At 37.8% G+C, this 27,036-nt stretch overlaps 1 protein-coding gene across 7 annotated transcripts in view; it reads left to right on the plus strand.

Annotated features, from left to right (window-relative positions):
• Positions 1-27,036, plus strand: part of brsk2b (BR serine/threonine kinase 2b) — a 160,277-nt gene continuing 133,241 nt past the window's right edge. For 3 of the 7 annotated variants that reach the window (XM_048185158.1, XM_048185155.1, XM_048185161.1), the window contains exon 1: positions 2-553. In XM_048185158.1, coding sequence (XP_048041115.1) covers positions 463-553 — 91 coding nt within the window. In that variant the 5' untranslated portion in view covers positions 2-462. Of the gene's footprint in view, positions 554-27,036 lie in introns of all 7 variants that reach the window. The other 4 variants (XM_048185154.1, XM_048185156.1, XM_048185159.1 and 1 more) reach the window with 3 other exon arrangements.

Raw genomic sequence — 27,036 nt, forward strand, 5'->3', positions numbered from 1 at the left:
GGTTTAAACCAGCTACTTCATATGCAAGGTTAATTTTATGCCAGCTAATAGTTTATCTAATAGTCATTATTAGTACAGTGCATCCATCAGAAACAAGTGTGATTTAATTCATAATTTCTCATATGATGCAGTATCGGGGTTCATTGATTATTCAAACACAGCATCAGTCCGCGCTCTTGAGCATTGATGAGAAATGTGTTATGCGCGCACACACGCAGGCGCAGGCTGAGCATCACACGGACGCGCGCTCACACACTGCTGTGAGATTATCAGAGCGCTCGGCAGCAGAGAGAGAAAGAGGGAGACGCGGAGGAGAGCAGCAGCCCCACCGATCCTCAAGCGAGAGAGAGGCAGCGTCTGGAGCAAGAGCTGGGCGGGGAAATAACTGCGGTACTGAAGAAATACTTCATTGCCGAACTGCAGCAGTTTGTCGGCATCGCAACTTCATCCGTGTAAAGCAAAATGTCATCGACGGGAAAAGACAACAGCTCCCAACATGCGAATTACGTGGGACCGTATCGCCTGGAAAAGACGCTTGGCAAAGGACAGACAGGTTTGTCCTTTTGTGTGCTTGAGATCTGGGATGATGACACAATATGATGCTGCTGCTCTGTTCATTCGCGCGATGACTAAATATGATGTGTGTGTGTGTGTGTGTGTGTGTGTGTTTGCTTGTGCTGACATGTCATTGTGTAGAGAGGTTTTCCGCAGATTAAGTACCTTAGCCTACTTTTCTGACCATCCGGTGAGATCTTATCAGTTGGGAAATGCTTTTTTGGGTGGAACAAGTTGGAAAACGTTTGTATGTTCATCCTAGAAAAGGAACTTGGTCTTCGCAAATGACAGTTTGGTTTTGCGGCTCGCTTTGCTTCTGCCTAATGCCGTTAATCCCGATTTGTCAGACAACGGGATGTGGTTGCACTTGCAGGTGCCACTGCTGAATCCATTTGCCTCGTACAAGAGCTAGAATTGAATTTTAGACATCAGGGTACAGGTGGCCCTCGGATGCTGCTGCTGCTGCTGATGATTGGACAGTTTTGGTGCATCCGTAGTGCACCATGCGTTCAACCTTATTCCCTCTGCAGTCCGGTGGTGCTGAAATATAGTGCTGAAGTTTGAGATGGGCTATATAGGAAACTAGTCTTGCTTTAGTTCTGCTAGAGGCCACTGAAAGGCTGTCTGCTGATTTGAGCTGTTGTACTTAGCAATACCATAATCATGTAGGTTTATATGAACACACAATAAATTCAAAAAGGTTATTCTTATATTAATGTCTGCTTATTGCTGAGAATGGCTGCATGACATGAGACTGTGGATGAATTATTGATCTGGTGGCATTTTTTTTTGTGCTCAATGTTCTGTGGCCATTGGCTTCTTCTTGTGTGGCTTTGGTAGAGAACAGTTACTGAGTCGATATCCCTGACCAGACATATCCAAGTCAGGGGCCTGCAGCTATTATGCAACACATGAACTGCAACTGTTAGAGTATAGATTGACTGTATTTTGAAAATCATGGCGGCTAGAGTTCATAGTCAGGTCTTCATGCTCTCATGTTTCGTTTTAAGAGTAACCAGAAAAGGCTGCAATCTAACATTGATATACAGTTAGATTAATAGACAGCTTCAAAAATGTTGCACTTAGTTTTTAATTATTAAAGGATTTGTTCATTTTAAATGAAAATTACCCCAAGCTATACTTACCCTCAAGCCATCCTAGGTGTATATGACTTTCTTCTTTCTGACGAACACAATTGGAGTTATATTAATAAATAAACTGAAGCATCCAAGCTTTATAATGGCAGCGAATGGGACCAATGAGTATGAAGCTGAAGAAAGTGCCTCCATCCATCATAAACATATGATGGCCACATGAAGCGAAGCGATGTGCTTGTATAAACTTCAGTTACGCTTTTTTCGTAGGTTGAATACGGAAGGCGTAGGTTATAGCGCAAGCGTTTTGAACTGCGAGAGGTGTTACACTTACTTCCTACGTTGAATATGGAAGGCGGTCTGGTGGAAGCCGGATATTTTACTTTCTAACTTGTTAAATACGGATATTTTTATAGTGAACTGATCCTTTAAAGACCTTTAGTTTGTGTCTATTAGCTTTGAAGCCATTTATATAATGTCCTAAACATTTCATGGTAAATTTCACTTTCAACAAATAATGTACACTTTTTTTTTTAATTTATCTAAAATTTGCAGTTAATTCCTGTGTCCAAATATACTAAAGCAAAGCAGTACATCAGCTTTTATGAGTATGATGTCTGAATACACAGTATTTATGAAATAATTGGCAAATTATGTGTGGATGATGTACTGTTTTTGCTGAGATTCTGAAGTGTGCAGTTAGTGCAGACACTTTGCCATCCCATAAGTCCATGGCTGCTGAGTAGTTGTCAGATTTGAAAAATTGTGAAGTGTGAGGCTGGTGGTTCTTTTCAAGTATAGTATATGATATTAGACACCAGGAAAGTTGTTACTTGTGGTTAAACACCCAACAAATTATTTTTGTGGTTGCTGTTAATATGTCACAAGTCAAATAAAATACAGGTCCAAGCCAAGGACAGTGCCAGCATGGTGGGTGTAGTATATCTAGAAATGTATTCATGTAAAACCCTGCATATCAAAGAATGCACTTCATCAACTGTTGAGAACTTCTTCATCAAATTTAGTATGTACTCTGACAGATATTTGGATGCAACTTCTCTCTTCTGGGAAAATGTGAAAAAAAAAAAAAAAAATTGGTGACTCATCTTGGACTCTTGGGCGAGTCTAAATGACTTTGTCCAGTAAGAATATCCACGAACACCTACGTCTGCCTAGCAACAGCAATTAGCAGGTCATTGTCCATAGCTGTTATGTAAACTAAAAGCTACTGTATTGGCTATTCAAAAATAAACACAAACCACTTCAATATTCAATTTCAATAATAAATACTGTATGTTGTCACAGGAAAATAAACTTCAAATAATCAAGCCATTAAATGGGGTCTTAAAGTGATAGTTCACTCAGAAATGAAAATTCTGTCATCATTTACGCACCCTCCCCATTCTACATCTCTATGACTCTCCTTCTTGTAATAAGATAAGATATTTATCTAATTTTTTTTCTTATAATAATAATAATTAAAAAAAAAACTATTTTCAGAAATGTCTGTTTTTTCCCCATACATTTGGAGTCAATGGTCACCAAAACAGTTTGGTTCCCAACATTCTTCAAAACATCATCTTTTGTGTTCTGCAGTAGTAAGAAAGTTGTGGAACGACATGATGGTGAGCAAATGATGACAGAATTTTCATTTTTGATTGAACTATCACTTTAATACCCCATTAAATGTCTTGTTTAATTTCCTCTGACAACATTTCCCATGACAACAGAAAGTTAGGGTAGTTTTTCAGTCTTTTTTGGGTGAACTATCTCTTTAACAAGGCATCAGCAGAATTATAGACCGATTTCTCAATTAGCCAAACAATAGTAAGTTGCAATATGCAACCAGTGCTAGAAATATGTTTATATGAAATAATGACTGTAAATACATGTATTGCTTGTTGTTCAATAGAAGACATGGCTCACACTGTTCATTTACGAATAGAATGTTTTGTCGGCAATTAAACTATTGGCACCATTTCTTAAAATAAATCCTTGTGTAGCCCGTGGTTAGAAGAGCGAAGGGTATTCCTGCTTGTTCTGCTGCCGTTGGCATGGCTGCTGAGAGAATGCTGCACAATGCACGCCGCTTCTCAGTGCTGCCGTGCAGAGGAGAGCCCATATGTCATGAGAGAGGCTCACACATAGAAAGAGGAGCTTGGGGGAGGGTGGGGATAGATGGGAAGGGGGTGGGTTTGGGGATGAGGGAGAGAGAGTTCTCAGAGCTAAAGCGGGACCCCCATGGGAAACAGTAAAAAGGACGCTCTAGTTTAATTTACCCCCTCCCTCACCTCCCCAAATCAAAACGGATGTACGTGCCTGTATTTTTGCCTACCCTGTTTCTTTGTGATGCTTCAGCCATCGCACGTAGCGTCCTCGCTTCTTGAGTCAGTTAAAAGTAGGCAGAGGAAGATTACAGGACATCACTGGCTGAGACAGATTGGACTGTGGTAGTGGTTACTGAAAAACAATAACGTTACAGCAATACCAGCTAGGGGTGTAACGATATATTCATGTCACGATTTGGTACGATACACCTATACCGATCTCACAACACTTTAAACAAAGCCTAAATAGAGTTAAAATGGTAGTTTTTTAATTATTATTATTTCTAAGACATATGCTAAACAAAAGTACTGTTTATTAAAATGCTAAATTTGGTATCAGGAATGGACTTGAATAGGCTTGGACTTGGTCCTTCTCTCAGCTGCATAGGGCAGAGGTGGCAACAGAATATAAATATTCATGATTCTGCTTAGCTAAAAATAGAAGAATTGTTAGACACATATGCTTGCACTCTGTCCCTGACTACATAATTTTAAAAAGTTTAAAATATTGAGTTTTATAAAATAACATATTTTATTTCTAATGTATTAATAATAATGAATAAACATGGATCTCAAATATGTGACTTTCTGGGTTTTCCATATTTGATGCTAAATCAAATCTTTCAAAACTTCCATTTTGGTGAACGATACACAATACATATTATCGCTATCCACTACACTGCTGCATTTTTTTTGTCATAGTATATCATGTATTGTGACAATATATTGTTACACCCCTAATACCTGGTTTGTGAGACTCATGCAGTTCCGGTGTTTTTTTCTGTTAATTTGTTCTGTTTGTATCCCCTCTACTCTACTTATTCCTTACTCTTCTCCTTCTTTCACTCTGTCATGGTGTCCCAAAGGAGGCCTGTTAATGAAGCGGCGAAGTACTTGAATCACGAACGCTGTCACGGGCAGAAACAGTGCCCGCTTGCTGGGTCAGGGTTAGGCGGCGTGTACGGGCAGGCTCCATGCAGAGTGGTGTTAGAGCCCCAGGCCTCCACCGCACCTCCAGCATCGACATGGAGATAATCAAGCTATATATACACACTACCTCAGGGCCAGTGAGTGTCTGTAACTGGTGCAAGGCGCATTCGAAGAGCTGCGGGCAGAACCACATAAAGTATGGTCATTTTGCTGCAGTGCATGTATAGGGTTCGTTTCACTCAAAGGTATTCCACGTATGAGATGCCACTGCTTCTCTTTGCCAGAATGTAGTTTAGAAAAAAATAGTATTAGCACTAGGCCTATGCAATGACACTTTAACCCTTAAATGCATGTATAGCTGCTTTTCCACTGTCGTTCTAAAGGTGGGAGTGCTAGTGCGTTCCAGGGCCAGTCGCGTTTCCACTGTCACTTCCGGGGCTTAAACGGGCCTCGTCGGGCTTCCTCTGGGATTCCTCGGGGCCAACGGCCAAGGTTTTTTGGCCCACTGAATACCTTGTTCCAAAGCGGGCCAGCTCGGGCTTGAGGGAGTGATTACGAACAAAGGTGGAGTTTATCTGAGACGGCAGCGCAGCGGATGATTTCATACCTAACCAGCTAACATCAGCATTAAAGACTTTTAAAATCATTTTAGCTCGAAACTCACTTTCAGACTGCAGCGAGTCAGTGTTTGAAATAACTTCTGTTTGTGATCCGATGTGGATTCTGATCACCGTATAAGGCAGACATATTTATATGCGATGCAAAAGACTATGCACACTAACCATTACCATAGTAAACATGGTAAATACGACTGCTTGAAGAAATCAGACATCAAGAAAGCATATAGGCTATCACAATGGTGTATTTATTTTATCTGTCAGTATGTCTCGTCTCTTACCGGACCGTCTGATATATTTAGCTCTGTGTTTGTCATAAAATAAATAAAACAATGTATCACATATTATTGTTGTAAAACATCAATGGTTGGGTTTTAAATCTTCAAGTAAACAACTTTCTGGTAAAACTTCCATTTGTTGGAGAATTGATGGTTTTGTGAGAGGCGTGTTACGGGCGGGTTTTAGTGAAGCTCTGTGGAGCTTCTGGACCGTCGGTGGAAATGCAACGTGGTTTTGGGCTCTGTGCTGCAGGTCCGAGGCTATTGGCCCTGCCCGGCCCATTGAAAGCCTTGGCTCGCACTGTCCCAACAGTGGGAAAGCGGCTAATGTTTCGCCAGTCATTATTACATAAGATCTATATCTAACATGGATGGATCTGTAACTGCTGTAATAGTATACAACTCTCAAGATATTTTAATAATGATTACAAAAAAAAAGAAGAAGCATATTTTGTTACCTTTTGACACTTTTGGAAGTTTAGTGAATGATGTCCCGGGTCAATAAAGACCCAAGTTATGTGTTTAAGGGTTAAGGTGAAGTGAGTCAGTGCCAATAAATGCCAACTGTTTCTGGTTGGAATGTGCAAACAGAGATTTGTTCATATGCTTTTGGAAAAAGAAAAAAAAAAAAACTATGAATGGCTTACTTGGTATGGGAGACATTTTCATTTTAAGCCATGGTCATATATTATGGAATTTAGAAAATGCAAATTATGCATACTGTTTTGAAATATTTAAATAATCTGTCATTGTTTACTTATCCTCATGTCTTTTCAAACTTGTGTGTTTTCATTCTTATGCAAATATTATATATTGAAGAATGTTTAAAGTATGTTTGTCCATACAGTGATAATCAGTGTCCAAAACAACATTGATCCCCACTGACTTTCAATTTATGGACCAAAAAAACAAACAAGCAACACTGAGACATTCTTTTGAACTATAACTTTAAATACAATGGCTTGTAACATCAAAATGGAGCTATACTATCCAGTATATTACTGGACTACTATAACAGTATATTACTTACTACTATTAGTTTCCTTGAATAAGAGGGTGAAGTTATTGTTTAAAATGATATAGTTAGGAGGGGAAAATCAATCAGACTTCAGGGAACCTCTTCTTCATCACCACAAAGGTTGTTTTGTTTTTAGCCTGAAAGCCTGTTTGAAATGTCAGCTGTTGACTGTCTTGCTGGGCTGACTTTGTGAACAATTTGTCCGTGTGTTTCTGTCTGAGGGGGTTGCAGTCTCCCAGACATATTCCAGCCTTCAGTTGGCTCTCATTTAGTAAGTGCCGGATAGCAGTGGTTGGTTGTCATGGCTGCGCCCCCTTCCCACAAGCCTTTTCTCACAATGGCCATGCTTTCCATCTTAGAGATCAGAGGTAGACAGCAACAGTCCTCGAAGCCCCTCTTTCCCACCCTTGATTTATGTAGATTACATTCAGTCTCTGCTGTTAACACTGTAAGATGTACACAGATGAATCTATGGAGAAATACGAAGCCTTTACGTCAAACGCAAGAAATGAATCCTACAGAAAACTGTTGAAGGAATGTGCGCTAGAATGATTGGTAGAGCAGAGCCGATTCCAGTGATGGGTTCTTATACATGGGATTAGATATATTTCTCATTTGAGGCTGGAATGAACTGCCAACATTTTATTCCTTGTAGTCTAGCAATTATATAAATATATTGTATATTTAGTTGTGGTTTATTGCTCATTCTTGTCACTCTTCATTAAATTTCCTTCCACTGAATCTTCTCTTATGAGCCTGAGGAACATTTTAGAGAGATTCCATGCATTCCCTGCCATTGTTTTTTGTTAAACATTTTCATCTTGAAAAACATAAAATTAGGTGCACTAAAAGTGTTGTTGTCGATTATTATTTTGTTAAATGGGGTTGAGAATGTACTGCACATGGAGACCGAAAACTAAAACTAATCAAAGATTTTGTAAGTAATTGCTGGAACCTACATAGCATTAACCCACTAGCATAAGGTCATTCATTACCTTCAAGGCAGAACAGGTGGGCTAAACTCCTAATCTGGCCGATTTAACATTATACAATTAATTGTAAATTCGATAGGACTCAGTATTATGTTAAAGTCAGGGTCAAATTGCCCCTAATTGGATTTAATGCAATTAATCAAAAATCACTCAAATCGTCTTTTTTTTGTTTTGTTGTAAAAACAGAAAACCTTTAACGTTAATCCTTTTCATGCATTACAAAAAAATAAATATGAGAATGTATGATTTTTACAACTGTATTTAACAACTATTTTCAAAACAAAAAATGCTTTTTTTTTTAAAGCATTTTAAACAAAAGGAATGTGCAAAAGCCCTACTCAAACAGTAGAGCGTTGTTCTAGCAGTGCCAAGATCATTGGTTTGATTCCCAGCGAACTGAAAACGCTTGAACTGATAAAAATTTACACCTTCATGCAGTGCAAATTTAATGGATAAATGACCCTAAATGAGGAAAAAGTCACAAAATTTCAAGAAAAAACATCATTGGTTAACCAGTATTTCCAACAACTTAAAAATGTAAATATATCTCAACGAAATTTCACGAAAAACATTGTTTTTCTTCTCTGTTTACATATTTCTTATTGAATTTGATATTGATAAGCTGTGGCAGGTGGTATAAAAGAGGGAGGGGCAGTTACATTCTAGAGAACATTTGATTGGGCAAAAAAAAAAAAAAAAAATCTGTGTAGTGTAGGATGAGTCATCAATATATTTTGGTCCATTTACCGGAATAGAAAGACTGAACATTTTAATTGCCTACATCTGCTAAAAGTGAAGTTTGTCAATGTTTAGGAATACACTAAAGCTAACATATATAAAATTTAGATTTTATTAATGACTAGATTTACAGTGTGTATCTGGTATTTAAATGTCTCAGTAGAAGACATTAGAAGACAATAGAAGCTCGTCTCCCTTCTATTTTGGTGGTGATTTGTGCAGACAAGATTTAAGCCGTTTCATTTGTGCTACTTATTTTATCTGTGGTGTGGTGCTGTACATTGCATTGTGTAGTTTTGGTGGTCCCCTCCCCCGTTCCCACTGCAGAAAATTGCTCCCCAGTGCCTGATGCAGCTGTGAAGCCTTTTATCAGAGAAACACAGCAGAGACCCTTAACTCCTGGTGTTGTCCCCACCATGTCCCTCTCTCTATCTCCATCACACCATCCCTGACAGCTTTGCTGTCTTGCCATGAATGCTATGTGTGGTATCTGCTCTTTACACAACCTATGGAGGTTTTAGCTGGAGGGTATTGACAGTCCCAAGGTTGGAGTCGCAGGACTGGCAGACGGCTCTAATGTTACTTGATTTGCGACTTGCCACGTGAAGAAGCAACTAATCAGAAATGGCACAGCCAGGAGCAATAATTACACAAATAGCATTCTTACTGTACATTGTTGTGTATTTAAGTATCCTGAAATGCTACCAGTACATCTGCAGTGACACAGGAACCAAACAGTGGGTAACTGTTTAGCAGATGGACTAATTTTGGGTTTGATTAGGAGAGACGTTTAGCCTGCAGCCTGTGTAAAGTGCTCTCGTGCCTATCTGCAAGTTCAAGCCAAAACGAAGACTACAAGCACGGAATGAGAATACACTGATAGTACACAGACAGTGTGAGAGAGAGGGCGGGAGAAGAGGCGAAATAAGTGAAAGGTACAGAAATAGATGTGGAGGGAGAGGACAGTAAAAGAGAGAGTTTGAATTGAATAGATTGTAGAGAACTTGAAAGTGTGAGAGAGAGTAAAAATGACAAATCATTTACTATCCCTGGTAACCTTTTCATGAAGTTAGAAACTTTAAAGGGTTATTTGTCCCAAAAATGAAAATTGCCATTATTTATTCACTGATTTCTGTCCTTCCATTGGTCCACCCAACCAAAACTTTAAGGCTTCGAAAAGGTCATAAAGAGATCATAAAGAGATCGTTCATGTGAATCAAGTGGTTTTATCCAAGTCTTCTGAAGAGACACATTCACTATATAGGATGAACAGATTTAATTTAGGCCTTTCTTTCCATATAAACTTTAATGAATGCACATACAATGTAAATGAACAAACATCATTTGTTCTTGCGGGTCAAACAAGCATATTTGAACTGCTGAACTTTTTACCATATTTAATGTGCTCTATGAATGTGCGTCGATTTGATTTTTTTTGATGAATTTTTTTTTTAATTTTCATTTTTGAGTGAAATGCAAAAGTATCATAAAAGTGTATACAACATGTGCTAAATTCCAAGTCATCTCCAAGCCATATGATAGCTTTATGTGATGAACAGATCTTCCACTCCAGTGAGCTGTTAACAGTTGCACCTGTATCAATGAGTCAGTGAGTTGAACATGAGAACCAGATCAGTCCAGTTTGTGAACATTTTGTGAACTGGTTCTCTGATTCCTAAAAAAGATCCAACTGAGATCAAGATTGATTCATTGAACAAGAATGATTCCTTTTTATGAAACAGACAACTCAGCTTTCAGTAAATTATGATTTTGATTTGTTGCTCCATCTGTGTCTCAAATAAACATATTTTATAAAACTTGGAAAATAATGCATGAGTCCGACAGTCCCAGGCCTCATTCATAAAAGCATAAGCATAGAGAAAAGAGCATCCAGGATATTCTTCAGAAGTTTACCTTTCAGATTCCACAGAAGAAAAAAAGTGAATCAAGTTTCTGAAGACATAAGGGTTCATAAACAATGTCAGAATTAATTTTTAGGCAAACTATTCCTTCAAAAAAAAAAAAAAAAAAAAATCTGATTTGTTTTACTGCAAAAAGATACTCAAACATGACCGAAGTCTAAACAAACAATTTAAGCACAGAGCAAACCTCAAAATTTATAAGACAGAATTACATTACAAATTTATTAATTTATTAAATTCTTTGGGCATTTGTGCCAATGAGGTGTCATGTTGTTTTGTACACATGATTGATTTGTAAAGAACCCAGAAGGGTTGAATATCCTGTCCAGATGGTGGGGTTTGGTCAAGCCATGTCATTAGTCAGGTGGTTGCTAATGCTTTGTGGCCCCTTTATTCGTTCATTCATTATCTTTTGTAAATTAGAGGATAGAATTTACAGGTGAAAATGGACAGGGTTCGAGGGAATGAGTGTATGTACACCCAGCTTATAGACTAGCTATTTGCAAATCACAGAGTGCAATTTCAGAGAGTATTAATTGTGTGGCAGTACTACGCCTTTTCAACCAATAACTGCCTCTGCAGCACAACCCAGTAATAGCTACACACATCTTTTTCCCTCTGTCTAAGTCAAGTTGAGGGTTTCTATGGAAACCGGGGGAGGCTGTGTGCAATTTTATACATATGTTTTCTGGACGGCTATGCTGCATGGTTCCTCAGCCTTGCCTGGAGGGTCCAGCTATTGATTGTAGCTTCTCTGCCTGAGTTATTAGAATGTGAATGAGGATCTCCCCCATCTCTTAATGTGTGCTGAATAATGCCTTTCAAGGCTGAATTTGAGCTTGGACCTTGTCTGATATTATCTGTAAGATCATAATTTCACACCTAATGACAGGATCTGGTGTACCAATGGGAATTTTTGAATGCCTGATGGTCCCTGTAGAACTGAACACAGTTTAATGGCTCTTGGTTACCTCTGTCTGTACTTTCAAGTCTACAGTGGCTGGAAGACCTGAGAGTTTTGCCTTTTGAAGTGTTCAGATATGTTCATACTTTGTGGGACTGTGATAATTTTTCATGTTTATTTTGATGTTCAATCACATGAGATAAGTCATTTCAGTGGTCTAATAAAACTCATTTTATTTTACATGTAGCAAGTCACCTCATGGGGGCCATCTGTTAAGATCACATGACAAGCCTACGACTAGTTTTATTTTGGTAACCACATCTGTATTGGACACTTTCATTTGAGAAATAAATTGATCGTGCCATTTATCCGATGTCCTGAAATTGGCTGTTACAGGAAAGCACCCTAAATCTCATCATTTACTCAACCTCATGCCCTTCCAAACTTGTATGACTTTTTTTTTCTTCCATTGACCATAATAGAAGATATTTTGAAAAATGACTATTTTAATGGCACCTATATTAATGGCGAAAGTGTTTTCAGAGATTAAATTTAGAAATCAGTGGGAAATCAGAACAAAGGCTGCTTATTTTGACACCAACACAATACAGGGAGAGAGAGACAGAGAGATAGAAGAGTTATTTATAACATAAGCTTTCCTCTCCCACTTTTCTTTGAATGTTTCTCCAAGCAAATGCAGGTTACGGACGTTATTTTTCAGTGCTTTCATTAGTTTGCCTGTGGCACTGCCTCATTAATTCTCTGCCTGTCAATGTAGTATGTGTTAATATAGTTGTAATGAAATATTCAGCCGTTTCTCCATGAGGAATGTATGAGGTTTGTTGCTCTACAGGGATCCATCCAACACAGAGTTCAGACACCAAAGCTGTTTTCTACTATTATTACTAATTTGAATGTGACAACTAAATGGGTTAATAGGCATGTTTTGCACATGATCAGTGCTGAGGTATATTGGTTTGAAGCAGGATGTTTTCTTCTGGACATTGGAGTCAAATGAATGAATGGCAAGCTTTGGTTGCATCCACAACCAGTCTATCATGAGATGCATCACAGAGCTTGTAGATACAAAAGATACGGGGCATTTCATTGTAAATCTTTGCAATGTCATGCTACATATACCATGTAGTGAATACTTGCTGTAACTGGTTTAATAATACTCTATTTAATAATACTCTTATTATCTTATGGTTATTTCTTATGTGGAATGTCACGAGCATGTACCACTTATCTATATTTCAACTATATTTAGGACTGGGTTATGACAGTTTCCTGATTCATTTGAGATTAAGTTCTAATTCATAGGCTGATTCATTTTGGTGTTTTCAGTTATGCTGTCCATTTGGCTATTTTTACATATGAACGTTTTTCTTTCTCAGCTACTGCTGTGAATTATAAAGGCCAGCATTTCAGATTGAAATTCAAACCAGTCTTTTTGAAATATTTAAACCAAACTGCTCATAAGAGTAGATTGTTTCGGGAATCAGACTACACTGGTCGCACTGTATGTTTTTGATTCACTAGAAAGAACCGGCTCATAAGAAAATATATATATATTTTTTACTTTGCCCTAATATATATATTTTAAATAAATTAGATATTTTTAAAAATATATGCTGTCATACTTTACATTTAAAGGGTTAGTTCACCCAAAAATGAAAATTCTGTCATTAATTATTCACCCTTATCTTGTTCCACACCCGTAAGACCTTTATTAAGATAAAAATTAAGATATTTTTGATAAAATCCGATGGCTCAGTGAGGCCTGCATTGACAGCAAGTTAATTTACACTTTCAAATGCCCAGAAAGCTACTAAATACATATTTAAAACAGTTCATGTGTGTAATAACCTTAATGTTATGAAACAAAGAGAATACTTTCTGTGTGCCAAAAAAACAAAATAACACTGCTTCATGAAGCTTCGAAGGTTTACAAATTTTTTTGTTTTGAATCAGTGGTTCGGAACATTTATCAGACTGTCAAAGTCACATGAACCATTGAAATTTCGAAACACTTATGACGCAAGGAAACCTCATTTATTGAAATCACGTGACTTTCTCACTCCGAACCACTGATTCAAAACAAAAGATTCGTAAAGCTTCAAAGCTATCATATATTTAGTTACCACTTGTAGTACACTGAGGTTCAAATGTACTATAAGTAGTATCTAAATAAATTTTTTAAATACAGAGATAGTATATTAAAAGCACATTTTAGTTTATATTTCATGGTGTCTCAAAATAGCACAGTTGAGTACACTTAGATGTTCTTAAAGGTGCCCTAGATTCAAAATTTGAATTTACCTTGGCATAGTTGAATATCAAGAGTTCAGTACATGGAAAAGACATACATTGAGTTTCAAACTCCATTACTTTCTCTTTCTTATATAAATCTCATTTGTTTAAAAGACTTCCGGAAAACACGCGGATCTCAACTAGGGCTGCAACAAACGATTATTTTGATAATCGATTAATCTGTCGATTATTAGAACGATTAATTGACTAATCAGCGATTATTGCACTGATTAATCAGTAGGCTTTGTTCGATTATTCTACTTTAGCAATTAGTTAAAATATTGAGTTATACTGTACTTTAACTAGTAAATAAAACAAGGAAATCACTTCAGCTTTTAAAAGTGTATTTTTAATAATTTTTAAGCCAACTGAATAGACCAATATACTATAAATATAAATATATAAATATAATGTAATCATGTGGGGGTTTTTGTGAAAAATGAAACAACATACATACATACACATATTACATATCATATATATGTGTATGTGTATGTGTATGTGTGTGTGTATATATATATATATATATATATATATATATATATATATATATATATATATATATATATATATATATATATATATATATATATATATATATATATATATATATATATATATATATATATATATATACACACACACACACACACACACACACACACACACACACACACACACACACACACACAAACTATCGAGTTTATGGTCATTGAATGGCTTTCCTGAGGTAAATGTTACATTTTGTGTGATATATTTGTTTGCAAGTTTTATTGACTTCTTTCTGCGGTTAAAACTCCGATTAAGTGATTACAATAGAGATGGATTCATTTCAGTAAGTTCAGTAAGTACTTTTTGATGTTCATTCATGTTTATTTCGCGCTGTAATAGAGAGGAATAGGTTCACATGCCGCTTGAACCGAGGTGTTACAGCGATCTGCCACACAACGTTAAACAGAGTCACCACCACAAGTATTGTTTGAATCCCGTAGTAATATTGACTGAATTTAAAAGCTTAGACTTAGTTTTATATCAAAAGTAACCTGATCTGTCGGTGCGTTGCCGTTGTCTGTGTCCTCTTTGCTCTGCGATGCATCTTTCACTGTGTGAGAAAATGAACGTGTGGCGTGAGAACGGTGAGTTTGAATGAGAGTTGGTGGCCCTGCATGACAGTATTCTGTAGTTATGCTAAACGTTATGTTTGTTATGTTTATGCTATGTTAATCTCCCACATTTCACGGGTTCGACGTCGTTTGCACTATGCTCTCCAAAGCACTGACTTCTTTTATTGGATTGGATCCCGGAGGGCTGCATTACAGTATTGCGCTACAGCGCCCCACTGGTTACACCGCGTTATTGCAGGCCCTTCAAATAGGTCGTATGAGATCAAGAGACTATTCGACAACAAAAATATTTGTCGACAATTTTTTATTGTCGACGTTGTCGATAATGTCGACTAATCGTTTCAGCCCTAATCTCAACATAACACCGACTGTTACGTAACAGTCGGGGTGTACGCCCCAATATTTGCATATACCAGCCCTTGATGTTCCCAACATTATAAAAGGCATTAGACAAGGGCAGCCAGTAACGTCTGGATCTGCACAGGTGAATCAACAGACTAGGTAAGCAAGAACAACAGCGAAAATGGCAGATGGAGCAATAATAACTGACATTATCCATGATAGCATGATATTTTTAGTGATATTTGTAAATTGTCTTTCTAAATGTTTCATTAGCATGTTGCTAATGTACTGTTAGCAACAAGTTACCATTGTTTCTTACTTAATTTACGGAGACAAGAGCCGTCGCTATTTTCATTTTTAAACACTTGCAGTCTGTATAATTCATAAACACAACTTCATTCTTTATAAATCTCTCCAACAGTGTAGCATTAGCCGTTAGCCACGGATCACAGCATCAAACTCATACAGAATCAAACGTAAACATCAAAATAAATACTTTACTCACATAATTCGAAGCATGCATTCAGCATGCATGACGAACATCTTGTAAAGATCCATTTGAGGGTTATATTAGCTGTGTGAACTTTGTAAATGTGCTGTAATATAATCGAGAGCTCGTGTGGCAGGGAGCACGCGAATTAAAGGGGCGGCGCGCTGAAAAAATCAGTGCATAGTTAATGATGCCCCAAAATAGGCAGTTAAAAAAATTAATTTAAAAAAATCTATGGGGTATTTTGAGCTGAAACTTCACAGACAAATTCAGGGGACACCTTAGACTTGTGAAAAAGCATTCTTGGGCACCTTTAAGATTATCTTAAGAAGTACTAAAGAAGAATTTTTAGTATATTATGTACAAAATTAGTGTGCGAAAATAGAGCACTTTAAGTACATTATAGATGTGTACTTTTTTTTTCACCTGGGGAACCTGAACTGTTTTAAATATGTTTTTAGTATAGGCTTTTGAAAGTGTAAATTAACTTACTGTCAATGCAGGCCTCACTGAGCCATCAGATTTTATCAAAAATATCTTAATTAGTGTTCTGAAGATCTACGAAGGTCTTACGGGTGTGGAACGACATGAGGGTGAGTAATAAATGACAGAATTTTCATTTTTGGGTGAACTAACCCTTTAAAGTGTTCTTGTTTACAAGGAAGTTCATGTGCATTTTGATACTATTGAAATTAATCAGACTTTACGTGTGTTGTGTGTAACACACTGTAAATGTAACATGTCATCAGACTTTCTTTATTTGAGCTATGAAAGTTAATGACCTGCATTAATTTGTGCAATTGACAAGAAATTATTCATCTGTTTCCATTTCAAGTAGCCCTGCTCCTGTAGTGACTTTCCTCATGCCTGAATGAGCTTTGTGTTGTAAATGACATAATGTGACCAAACCCTCATATCCATATGACCTGGACAGAGCCAATGAGAGGTCTCACTAACTAGATAACTGTGTCAACATGAATCATTGTTATTGATATTGCCTGGCACATCATACCAGGCAGAGCATGCGGTTCAGAGACTTTTTTTTTTTTGTGTGTCTCATTTACCCCCATTAGAAAATAAAATAATCCATCCCTAGCGTAATTGGAAATCTACCCACGTGTTACTGTAACAGACACACACACACATTAAGGAACTTGGTCATTCTGCGTATGTTCAAAACAAATCTACAAGAGATGGTGGTGCACCGCCTCAGGCTACATTAGGGTTGTGATTTCTCTGCAAAGTCAAGACCCTCACACCCCGCAGAATACACACAGATGGCCCCACGACTTGCTGGTGCGTGTCTGCATATGCGCTCTTGTTCGTGTGTGAGATTCTCTGCAGCTTTTAGCCTTTGCGCAGGCTTCTGATCAAGTGGCATAATCAGATTAGGGATGTGGGGAGAGGGGGAACAGACATTATTTTCACTTTGACTGCAATGATGACAGGTACTGCCATGGGCACAGTGAGAAAGAGACAGTTTGGTTGCGAGCTAATTCCTGTCTGTGTGTGTGTGCGTGTGCACCAGAGTCCTTCTAATTTAGTTGTGCTCTGGACTGAGGCGACTCAAGGAGTGAGGCTACGTTACCGCATTACAGCACAGCAACTGTTGCCAGACGTGTCTCCGTGGAGATGGTGCGGCACACATGCTGAGCACATCTGGCTTGGGCGAGTGCTGCCTGGTTCAGCATGGCAACAGCATCACACAGCCCTGCAGACCGTCACAAGGAGGGGTCAGGGCCTGCTCTGTGCTCAGATTTTAGCCCTCACACTGAATGCAGATCTGGTGCCTCTTCTGTATTAATTTTTTTTTAAGCTCAGTTTGAGCTGGAAGTCAACCAGTGATTGATAAATGGATCTCTTTTAAGCCGTTACAGGGCTATTTTATTGTTAAAAAAATATACTAATTGACTTATTGAACCCTGAATTGTTTATTAATAACCTATAAAATTGATTCCTGTGACACACAGGTGCATAATGTTTCTTATCGTCTGTTGTGAGTGCTGCTGATATATAGTTTCATAAGGGTGCGGATCTCTGGCCTGTGTTTGAATCCAAGTGCATTATTGCTTTTTTCCATGGTTTTAAATTACCCATATTACACTTGTGCAGTCCAGTATTATTTTTCTCCTTACATTAGCCACAGAGTGCTTTATGAAAGATATTATTTTCTGTTGGATGCTTTATGCTGAAGAAGAAAAATCCTTTATTTCAGGACATTACATGTGGGCATCTTCCTCTGCTTTCAGCCCTGTCTCTATGGTTACAGCAGTGTTTGAATAGGCCTATATGTGTGTGCATCTTTTGACTTTATATGTTTAATGGATTGGGAATGTCATTGAATAGTTGAATATTGAATAATGAAAATAGCATGTTAAGCAGAGCAAATAAAATGTACAGTTCCTAATATTGAGTGATTAATTTAGACTGTGATATATTGTAACTGATCAAAAGTGAGATTAAAGACATTTTTGATGTTACAAAAGATTTCTGTTTCAAATAAATGCTGTTGTTTTGAACTTTCTATTAATCACAGAATCCTGAAAAAAATGTATAATGTTTTCCACAAAAATATGAAGCAGCACCACTGTTTAAAACATTGATAATAAGAAGAAATGTTTCTTGAGCAGCAAATCAGCATATTAGAATGATTTCTGAAGGATCATGTGACACAGAAGACTGGAGTAATGATGCTGAAAATTCAGCTTTGCCATCACAGGAATAAATAGATAAATATAAAACAGTTATTTTCAAATTGTAATATTTCACAATATCACTCTTTCTACTATATTTATGATTGGTGAGCATAAGAGGCTTCTTTCAAAAAGATGTGAAACATCAAGTTATCGAAGAAACACTTTTTATTGTTTGTAACAAACATTCAAAGAAATAAATGCGTACACGGATTAATTTTGGAATTTATTGCACTGTCGTTTGCTGTGAACTGAAACATGAATAAAAATTCACAAGTTTCTTAAAGATAGGATTCCTATAGGAATACGACGCCTATCACAGCATCCATATATAAGCTCCTCAGTATTATCAGCAGCTTTATCATGTTGCTCAGGAGCTAATTACCCTCCTCCATCCCCAGCTCCTCCTCTCTCAGTCAGGATTGGCTTTATGATTCCCCTGAATCAGACTAATTCTTGAAATATGTGTACATGTTTAATTATTGACATTAATTATATCTGCATATATTGGTTCTGTTCTGTTTACCCTAAGGGGGGTTATTGCTGCTCTCCCTGCTCTTATCCATGCTAGGCTGCATGGATGCGCAGGGAGTTCTTGCCCAGAACAGAACCATACCGCCAATAAAAACTCTATGCAGTTATCAATCATATTTGACGATAGTGGTCCTGACAGATATTAAGTGCATGTAAACGTGATCAATGATGCACTCTAAATAAAAAATGCTGGTTAGTTTCAACCCATGTTTGGTTCAAATATGGACAAACCCATTCTATCCAAATCAAAATCTATCCAAATGTTTGTCCATATTTGACCCAAACATGGGTTGAAACAACCCAGCATTTTTTAGATTGAGATTGAACCAGTGTTGATTCTGATTTAAACTGGGTGAGGTATTAGGCATGTTTGGTTGGGTTGCTGACTGAAAGGAGGTCATGTTGCCCCACTGTGTTACCGGCTGACCAGATGAGGGGGTTTGGGGATTAGTTAGGCCCCCCACAGCTGCAGCCACAGCCCTGAGTAGAACAGATGGCCGTCTGCATGTTAAGGCAGTCACCCCCACCACCACCATCACAACACACATGCACAAATACACAACGTATGACAGAAGCATCGTTGTGACATTGTGCTATACACAACTATTATCTCCATTATTCATGTTCCTTGATTATGTAATGAATGTGCATCCTTGTGTTGACTGATCTGCGGCCTGCGCTCAGAGACACTCGGCAGACTCTCTGAGTTGGCCAGTGTCACTTTGCCTGTGGCTCAATGCCAAACTGATTCAAGGGCGTCACTCCGTGCTGGATACAGTCAGAGTGCTGGATGAGGTGAGGGGTCAGATTCACCCCGCACAGAAGCCACACTCACACCCTTGATGGGTTTGCTATGAAGCAACCTGACCTTGGAGTGCAAAAGGCTTGTTTTGTGCGATCCATCTCTGTAACTTTCTTTCTTTCTTTCTTTCTTTCTTTCTTTCTTTCTTTCTTTCTTTCTTTCTTTCTTTCTTTCTTTCTTTCTTTCTTTCTTTCTTTCTTTCTTTCTTTCTTTCTTTCTTTCTTTCTTTCTTTCTTTCTTTCTTTCTTTCTTTCTTTCTTTCTTTCTTTGAATGTCATCATTCAAATGTTATCTTTCAGTTTTCACCCAATTAAATAAATTAAATTAGTCAATGATAATTTTGTTGTTCAAATAGATCAATCGAAATGACAATGAGACCACATTAATTGAATTGGAAAAAGGGTGAATGACATTATTGCATAATTTAGCTGATCGTGTTTAGCTGTTCATATACATCACATATATGAGATGTTCTGTAGTGATGAGAACATAATGACGTATTTTTTGCCAACTTGCATGAATATGCAATGCATATTTCAAAAATGGCCTGTGGTGTTGAAACTGACCTGGCGGTATGAATCTGACCTCTCGCTGAGCAAGCATCACGTCACCAGCGCTTGATGGATGATTGGCCATATTTCTAGAATAATCAAAGACTAATGAGGTAACAATTGCAGATTACGTCATTTTTTTGGATGACATCCCAGATTTTTGAAGACCCCTGTAAAAGCACCCCCACCTCCCAGCTCTCCATCTCCCTCTTTGTCTGTTTCACGTTCTCCCTCCATCTTTCTCCCAGCGCTTCCTTTGTGTTTGGCTGGAGAGCATGCCTGCTGGAGGGGGTCTATGACTCATAGTAGAGCAGGACTGTATTTTTAGCACTGATTCACCCCTTGCCATGGTGCTTCCTGTGAGGAATATGAAAACCCATGAAGCACATTTCTCGTAGCTCCATTATCAAGCATCATTTAACAGGTGCTAGTCGCACATTTACAGAATGTGGAGGGGGAGTATGGGAATAAATGTCAGGATGCTTGAACCTGGGTGTCCTGCATCTCAGATGCTTTTAGAAGCAACTTTGTGAATCATTCCATCTATTTTTTGTTGCAGTGTAAGGAACTGAAAAAGGAAGCTGTTGTTGTGACATAAACGACTCTTGCTTTTTGACTTTCACTTTTGACATGGTCTGGCTCTCGTTTTTCACTCTCTCTCTTACTCTCTCTACTTCCTTCTTTCATTGTTCGGTTAAACTTGCTCTTGGATTAAAGCCGATTAGCATAGGCTCTGATCGCGGCGTGCTATGCCACCCTCCCCCATCTTTCTTTGTGCTGCCGTCTTGCACCTCCCAAAATAGTGTGAAAAAAATGCAGCGTAAGTAGATTTAGCAAAAATGGGGCAAATTTTATGCATGGATATGCAATAATCAACACAATCTGGACAATGATGAAGCTGCTGTTTTTAGTCATTAGGAGTTTTTACCACCTGCTATAGGCCCAGTTAGGCCCTCCTCTGACTATCATCCCCTGGAGCGAGAGTGGCCTCAATTTAAGCAAATGGCAAGCCAGAAGTACCATTGATGTTTAATTCCCCTTGTGGCCAGTCAGTTGTAATTTGCTTATGGTGGATTTCCACAAAGCTGTTTTTATAAACATACTCTACATACAAAGTAGAGTATGTTTGAATTGCTCTTTTTGCCAAAAGAGCTATAGACATTTCACAAAGCATATTAAGACAATAGGCCCTAAACAAACAGAAAAGCAGGGTTTTTCCTTGAAAAAAAAGCTTGCACTTGTGAAAAATAAGTTTATTTAATTGTATTGAATGTGCAATTGTACTGTTCTTACAGCCTTTTATAGTGCAACTGCAGGAGCTGCTAATCTGTTTAGCTGCTAGCATTAGCCTTGAGGTTTTATATCAGTTAAGGCTGTGATTATTTTTTATTTTTTCTTCCCTCCCCCTCACCTTTGAATGTAACATCAACCTGCCATTGTCTGGATAAATATTTGGTTGAATGTTAAGTTAATCCATGTTAAATCAGGTTAGCATGTTTAATTAGTACATTTACATGTTCATTTTTTTTTTTTTTTTTAGTGCGTAATGCGTAATCATATATTTGAAGTAATCAATACACATTGCGCATCAAAATTACATAATTATTAGCTGTTTATTAAATGATAGCTAACAAACTTTAGCCTGATTTCTGATTCATAGTGAATGTTAGGGTAAACAAGGGGAAGGCTTAAAGGGTTAGTTCACCCAAAAATGAAAATTCTGTCATTTATTACTTACCCTCATGCTGTTCCACACCCGTAAGACCTTTGTTAATCTTCAGAAAAACAAATTAAGATATTTTAGTTGAAATCCAATGGCTCCGTGAGGCCTCCATAGAGAGCAATGACACTTCCTCTCTCAAGATCCTTAAAGGTACTAAAATCATATTTAAATCGGTTCATGTGAGTACAGTGGTTCAATATTAATATTATAAAGCGACGAGAATATTTTTGGAGCGCCAAAAAACACTAAATAACGACTTATTTAGTGATGGCCGATTTCAAAACACTGCTTCAGGAAGCATCGGAGCGTTATGAATCAGTGTGTTGAATATGCTGTTCGGAGCGCCAAAGTCACGTGATTTCAGCCGTTGGCAGTTTGACACGCGATCCGAATCATGATTCGACATACTGATTCATTTGTGCTCCGATGCTTCATGAAGCAGTGTTTTGAAATCGGCCATCACTAAATAAGTTGTTATTTTGTTTTTTTGGCGCTCCAAAAATATTCTCGTCGCTTTATAATATTAATATTGAACCACTGTACTCACATGAGCTGATTTAAATATGTTTTTAGTACATTAATGGATCTTGAGAGAGGAAGTGTCCATTGCTCCCTATGGAGGCCTTACTGAGCCATCGGATTTCAACTAAAATATCTTAATTTGTGTTCTGAAGATTAACGAAGGTCTTACGGGTGTGGAACGGCATGAGGGTAAGTAATAAATGACAGAATTTTCATTTTTGGGTGAACTAACCCTTTAAATCAAAACCATACTGTTTCGTTTTAAATAACTAAATATTTGCTTCTCCAAAATAAAGAATACTTTCTGCTTGATTCTCCATGTCTGATGGGTTACCTCATGATAGATTCTTGCCTCTGCTTTCTTCTGTTATACACCTGCTTTGCAGATCAAAACTCATCCAAGCAAATGTAAAAGAAACACTCTGAAGCAACGCCTCTAAGAAAGAATAGAGGACAGGACGCCCCAGAGTGAGAGCTTGCTGAAGAATGAGCGTTCTTTACAAATATCATTCATGGTCGTGTGTTAACGCCTCTGTCAGTGTCTGTGAAGAATAAAGCCATTTCATGGTGAATGCGTGGCTATGGCAGGAATAAGGAGGGAGACTGTCAGGATTCATTGATTTTCAAGAGAGTGAAAAACATCAACAACAGTCTTATCACAAAGCCATTTAGCCCTGACTATGAGAGACTGAGCTGGAGAGAAACGTTGGATCACAGGGCATATTTTCTTTGATGGGGGATGCTATTACAGCATTAGCAAGAAACTTTCAGTGATTGAACATGTCTTAAAAAATGGGAATATAATTCATTTACTGCCTAAAATAACATCTAAAAAGTCATTTTGGCCCTTCTATTCTGGCTAGTCAATTAAGACACACAGAATTGATTTTATGCCCTGCAGGTTAATAATAGTGGGGTTTAGCTTGGCAGGAATATGAAAATGAAAATGGAAAAATAAAATCTAAATACTTAAAATCATGCCTTCAGGGACTAATAGATTTTGGACGATTTTAGGCGGTATCTTGATCGAAAGACCTGTGAATATGGATTTTTTTACTGGAGATTATGGACTTAACCCACCGATGTCTGCCTCACCAGGGAATCAGGAACATTGCACCGTCTGTGGCTTTGTCTGTGGCTGTACAGTAAGAGTATTAGTGTCTGACTTCTGTGGCTTGAGCAGTCATAATGTTTTTTCATATCTGCCTCCAGGAACCGTGGTTTCCTTTGTGAATCCCCAAGGTTCATATTATAGATGGGGGGTGGTATTGCAGACATCCAGTACGAGGAAATGTACATGCAATTATTGGCTCACCACAGTAGCTGCATTTCATTCATCTCCAATGTATGATGTCATAGTGCTTCTCAACACTGCTGTTGGCTTGACACTTTATGCATGTGTAATGATTTCAGCAATGCAGGAACAATGGAAGCCTGTTCATGAAGTGTGATCCCTTATACGAAGTGTACCATCACTCCCAGTATAATAGCAGTGCTGTTCAAACCCAATGATGTTCAGAGCTCATGCCTTGACGCACTGAAAAGTGTGTGTACTGTGAGATGTGGAATGCTGCTTTTGTGATATTTCATCTGCTTTGACATTTCGTATTTCCAGCCTTTCAATCTTACTTTTGTTGGTGTAGATCAGTGGTTCTCAAACTGTGGATCAGACCGCCTATGGTCCGTGGAGGTTTTTTAGTGGTCCATGAGATGATTGGCTGATTTAGACGCAAAAAAAAAAAAAAAAAAAAAAAGAGTCCTAAACAATATGTAATTATTTTAATTGACAAAAACCATCAACATTCTATTACTTAAGTGATTATTAGTTCATTAGTTCAAAGTAGAAATAATAACAAAACAGCAGTCTGGCAAATTATGGATCAGTAAAAGAGGTTAGATTATAAACTAAGAATAAGTTGTACTCTACTTAAAGGTACTCTAAGCGATGTCGCCAAAACATTTTTTGTCACATACAGCAAACATCTCCTCACTATCCGCTAGCTGCCTGTCCCCTGAACACAATGTAAAAAAACGCTGTCTCTGTAGTCGCCACAAGCTCCAAAAACGCCAATAAAAACAAACTGGTGCAGCCTGGACCACTTAACATAATAAACATGCTCCAGCCAATAACTGACAAGAATGATTTTAAATGCGCGTTCATGACTGTTTCAGGAAGCACAGAGGGGAGGGGGAGGAGGAGGAGTAGGAGGAGGGAGGGTCTAGCTAGCCTCTGTTTTGTTTGACAACACTTCGAACGTCAACAGGAAGTTACTCCGCCCAGGATCGCTTAGAGCACCTTTAAATCTGTAGGTAGTTTTTTTTTTAAATTTTTTGCTGTTTTTGAATCACTGTTCTAGATGTATATTTGTGCTCTGGAACGGCCATGTAATTTTGACCACTCCGCAAGATCAAAGCATCGTTTAGTCTTACTGTAACCATAGATGATAAAACGAATGCTGTCTCGTGAACACTTTTGTTTTAATTTAAACCAAATGTATTTTCTGTGCTTTGATCAACAGCATCAGGTGTTATTTGCTCTGAGCTGAAGTGGAAATACATGTCATATAGCAATGGCTTTATATCTCTAATATAACTAACTAACACATTTTTTAAACACCAGCCATAGACATTAGATACTTCATTTTGTCTATTCAAATTGCGAAAACGCCAGTCAAAACACTTAGGATGATTAACATTTGATGCCACACTTGATGTTACTACGTCTTTGATCCCAGTTTGCACACAGTCATCCATTCCCAAAAGCAAGGTCAATGGAGAGCCCATGAGTCTGTGCACACAGGAAATTGCTGACTGCACAAGAGGAAGTATTTAACACTCTGCCACCCCCCATAAGGTCTGGGACACAATCAGGAACGGTGAAATTACTTTTCTGCTGATGCCTATCCGCTCTTTCGTATTGATAAGTACTCTGAGATTTTCTTAATTATTTTCCCTTTTTCATTCCAGACACCCATGAAATAATTGCTGGATGAGATGATTTTTTTTTTTTTTTTTTTTGCTGGATTTTTAATCAGATCCTGTGCTGCAAGGACAGAAAAAGAGAATTTTAAAATTTCATAAAGCTATGCCAACGGCTGTGTCTTTCAATATTTCAGGCAACATATTGGTTGTTGTCAGAATTTTAACTGGACACTTCATACAAAAATAATATGTTTTATTAGATTATTATTGAGTTTGTAAATATAAAATATATACACAGCACACTGCATAAATTGCTGGGGAAAATATTCTCTTACATATGCTCTTAATAATGCCCCATTTCTTCTAGCAATATTTATGACAATGCATCATTTATGTTTTTGTAATTTCTTTTTCTTTCTTTTTTTTTTTTTTTTTAGTTATTCAAATAATTAAATTTAGCATGTTCCACAAAAAAAGTGGTTTTATATCTTCACACACATACACCCATTTATATACATATTCTTGCATTCATAGTGTTAAGAAAAGGAAACTTCAGGCCTTGGATCAATAGCAGCTGTTCTTGGCATGAAGCCATGTGTAGTTGTGAGCGGTCGCTTGTGTTGTGTTGGAGGTTGTGTTTCAGAGGCTGACTCCCCTGCCACACTTGTCCAATGCTTCACTTTCCACAGACAAAAGAAGGTTGGACTTCTCTGCTCTCTCAATAGATCAAATTGATCTTCTAGAGAAGAGAATACTGAGTGATTTCAAAACAAACCCTCCCCCTTTAGCACTTTCACCTCTCGCTTGATCACTGGGAGGACATTATGGCTGGTTTGCTGTGAGGTTTCAACTTGGCAAGTGTGTGCTTGTCTATAAATATAAGAGCCAGTGTATTCGGCTGTGACTTTTGGCATAACCCCTCCCCTCCAGTTTGTCTCTGCATCTTGTTGACAACATAAAGCCTTGCAGAAAGATTGTTACTGACCCACTTCAGTCTGTATGTACATTTGTACACTAGAGATGTGAAAAGTTGTCATTTTATATTAAGAAAATGATAAAAAAAAGGCTCAAATTCACTCATATGCTGTGTTATTTCAATTTAGTACAATATTATAGTTTAATATAGGATAGTCTATGGAATATTTTTTTTTGCTTGTCAGCAGTTTTGAGTGGGTAAGATACAGAAAGTCCTTTAGAATTTGACTGCTCTGTCTCTATTTTACTTCATTCACGCTCAATTGTGTCTTCTCACGAATTGGACCTTTTCTGTTTCCATTCCATTTATCCCATGAAATTAGGTTAGAGACTATTTCAGTTCCATTGATAGATTGAGCCAGATTGAAAGTCTGGGAATATATTTCTCATATTTTGACATCCTAATATGTGTTCACTTTCTCTGTCATCATTTGAGTAATGGCTCAGTCTCCTGTAGGACAGCTCACGCTGATTTTAAATTACTGCATAAAAAGGATTCTTGTAAGTTTTTTTTGTGCCCCCCCCAGGCTCTCTGATCGAGTGTCCAGAGTCCTCTCAGGCACAGAGTACTTTCAGGCACATGTATCGGTGGGGGTGATGTGCCAGCATCCTCCTCTGTGAAGCATGTCTGATGAGACGAGCGTGCCATGAGACGTAAAGGTTACATGCG

Source organism: Megalobrama amblycephala, linkage group LG3 (assembly GCF_018812025.1).
Source record: "Megalobrama amblycephala isolate DHTTF-2021 linkage group LG3, ASM1881202v1, whole genome shotgun sequence".
NCBI classification, from domain to species: Eukaryota; Metazoa; Chordata; class Actinopteri; order Cypriniformes; family Xenocyprididae; genus Megalobrama; species Megalobrama amblycephala.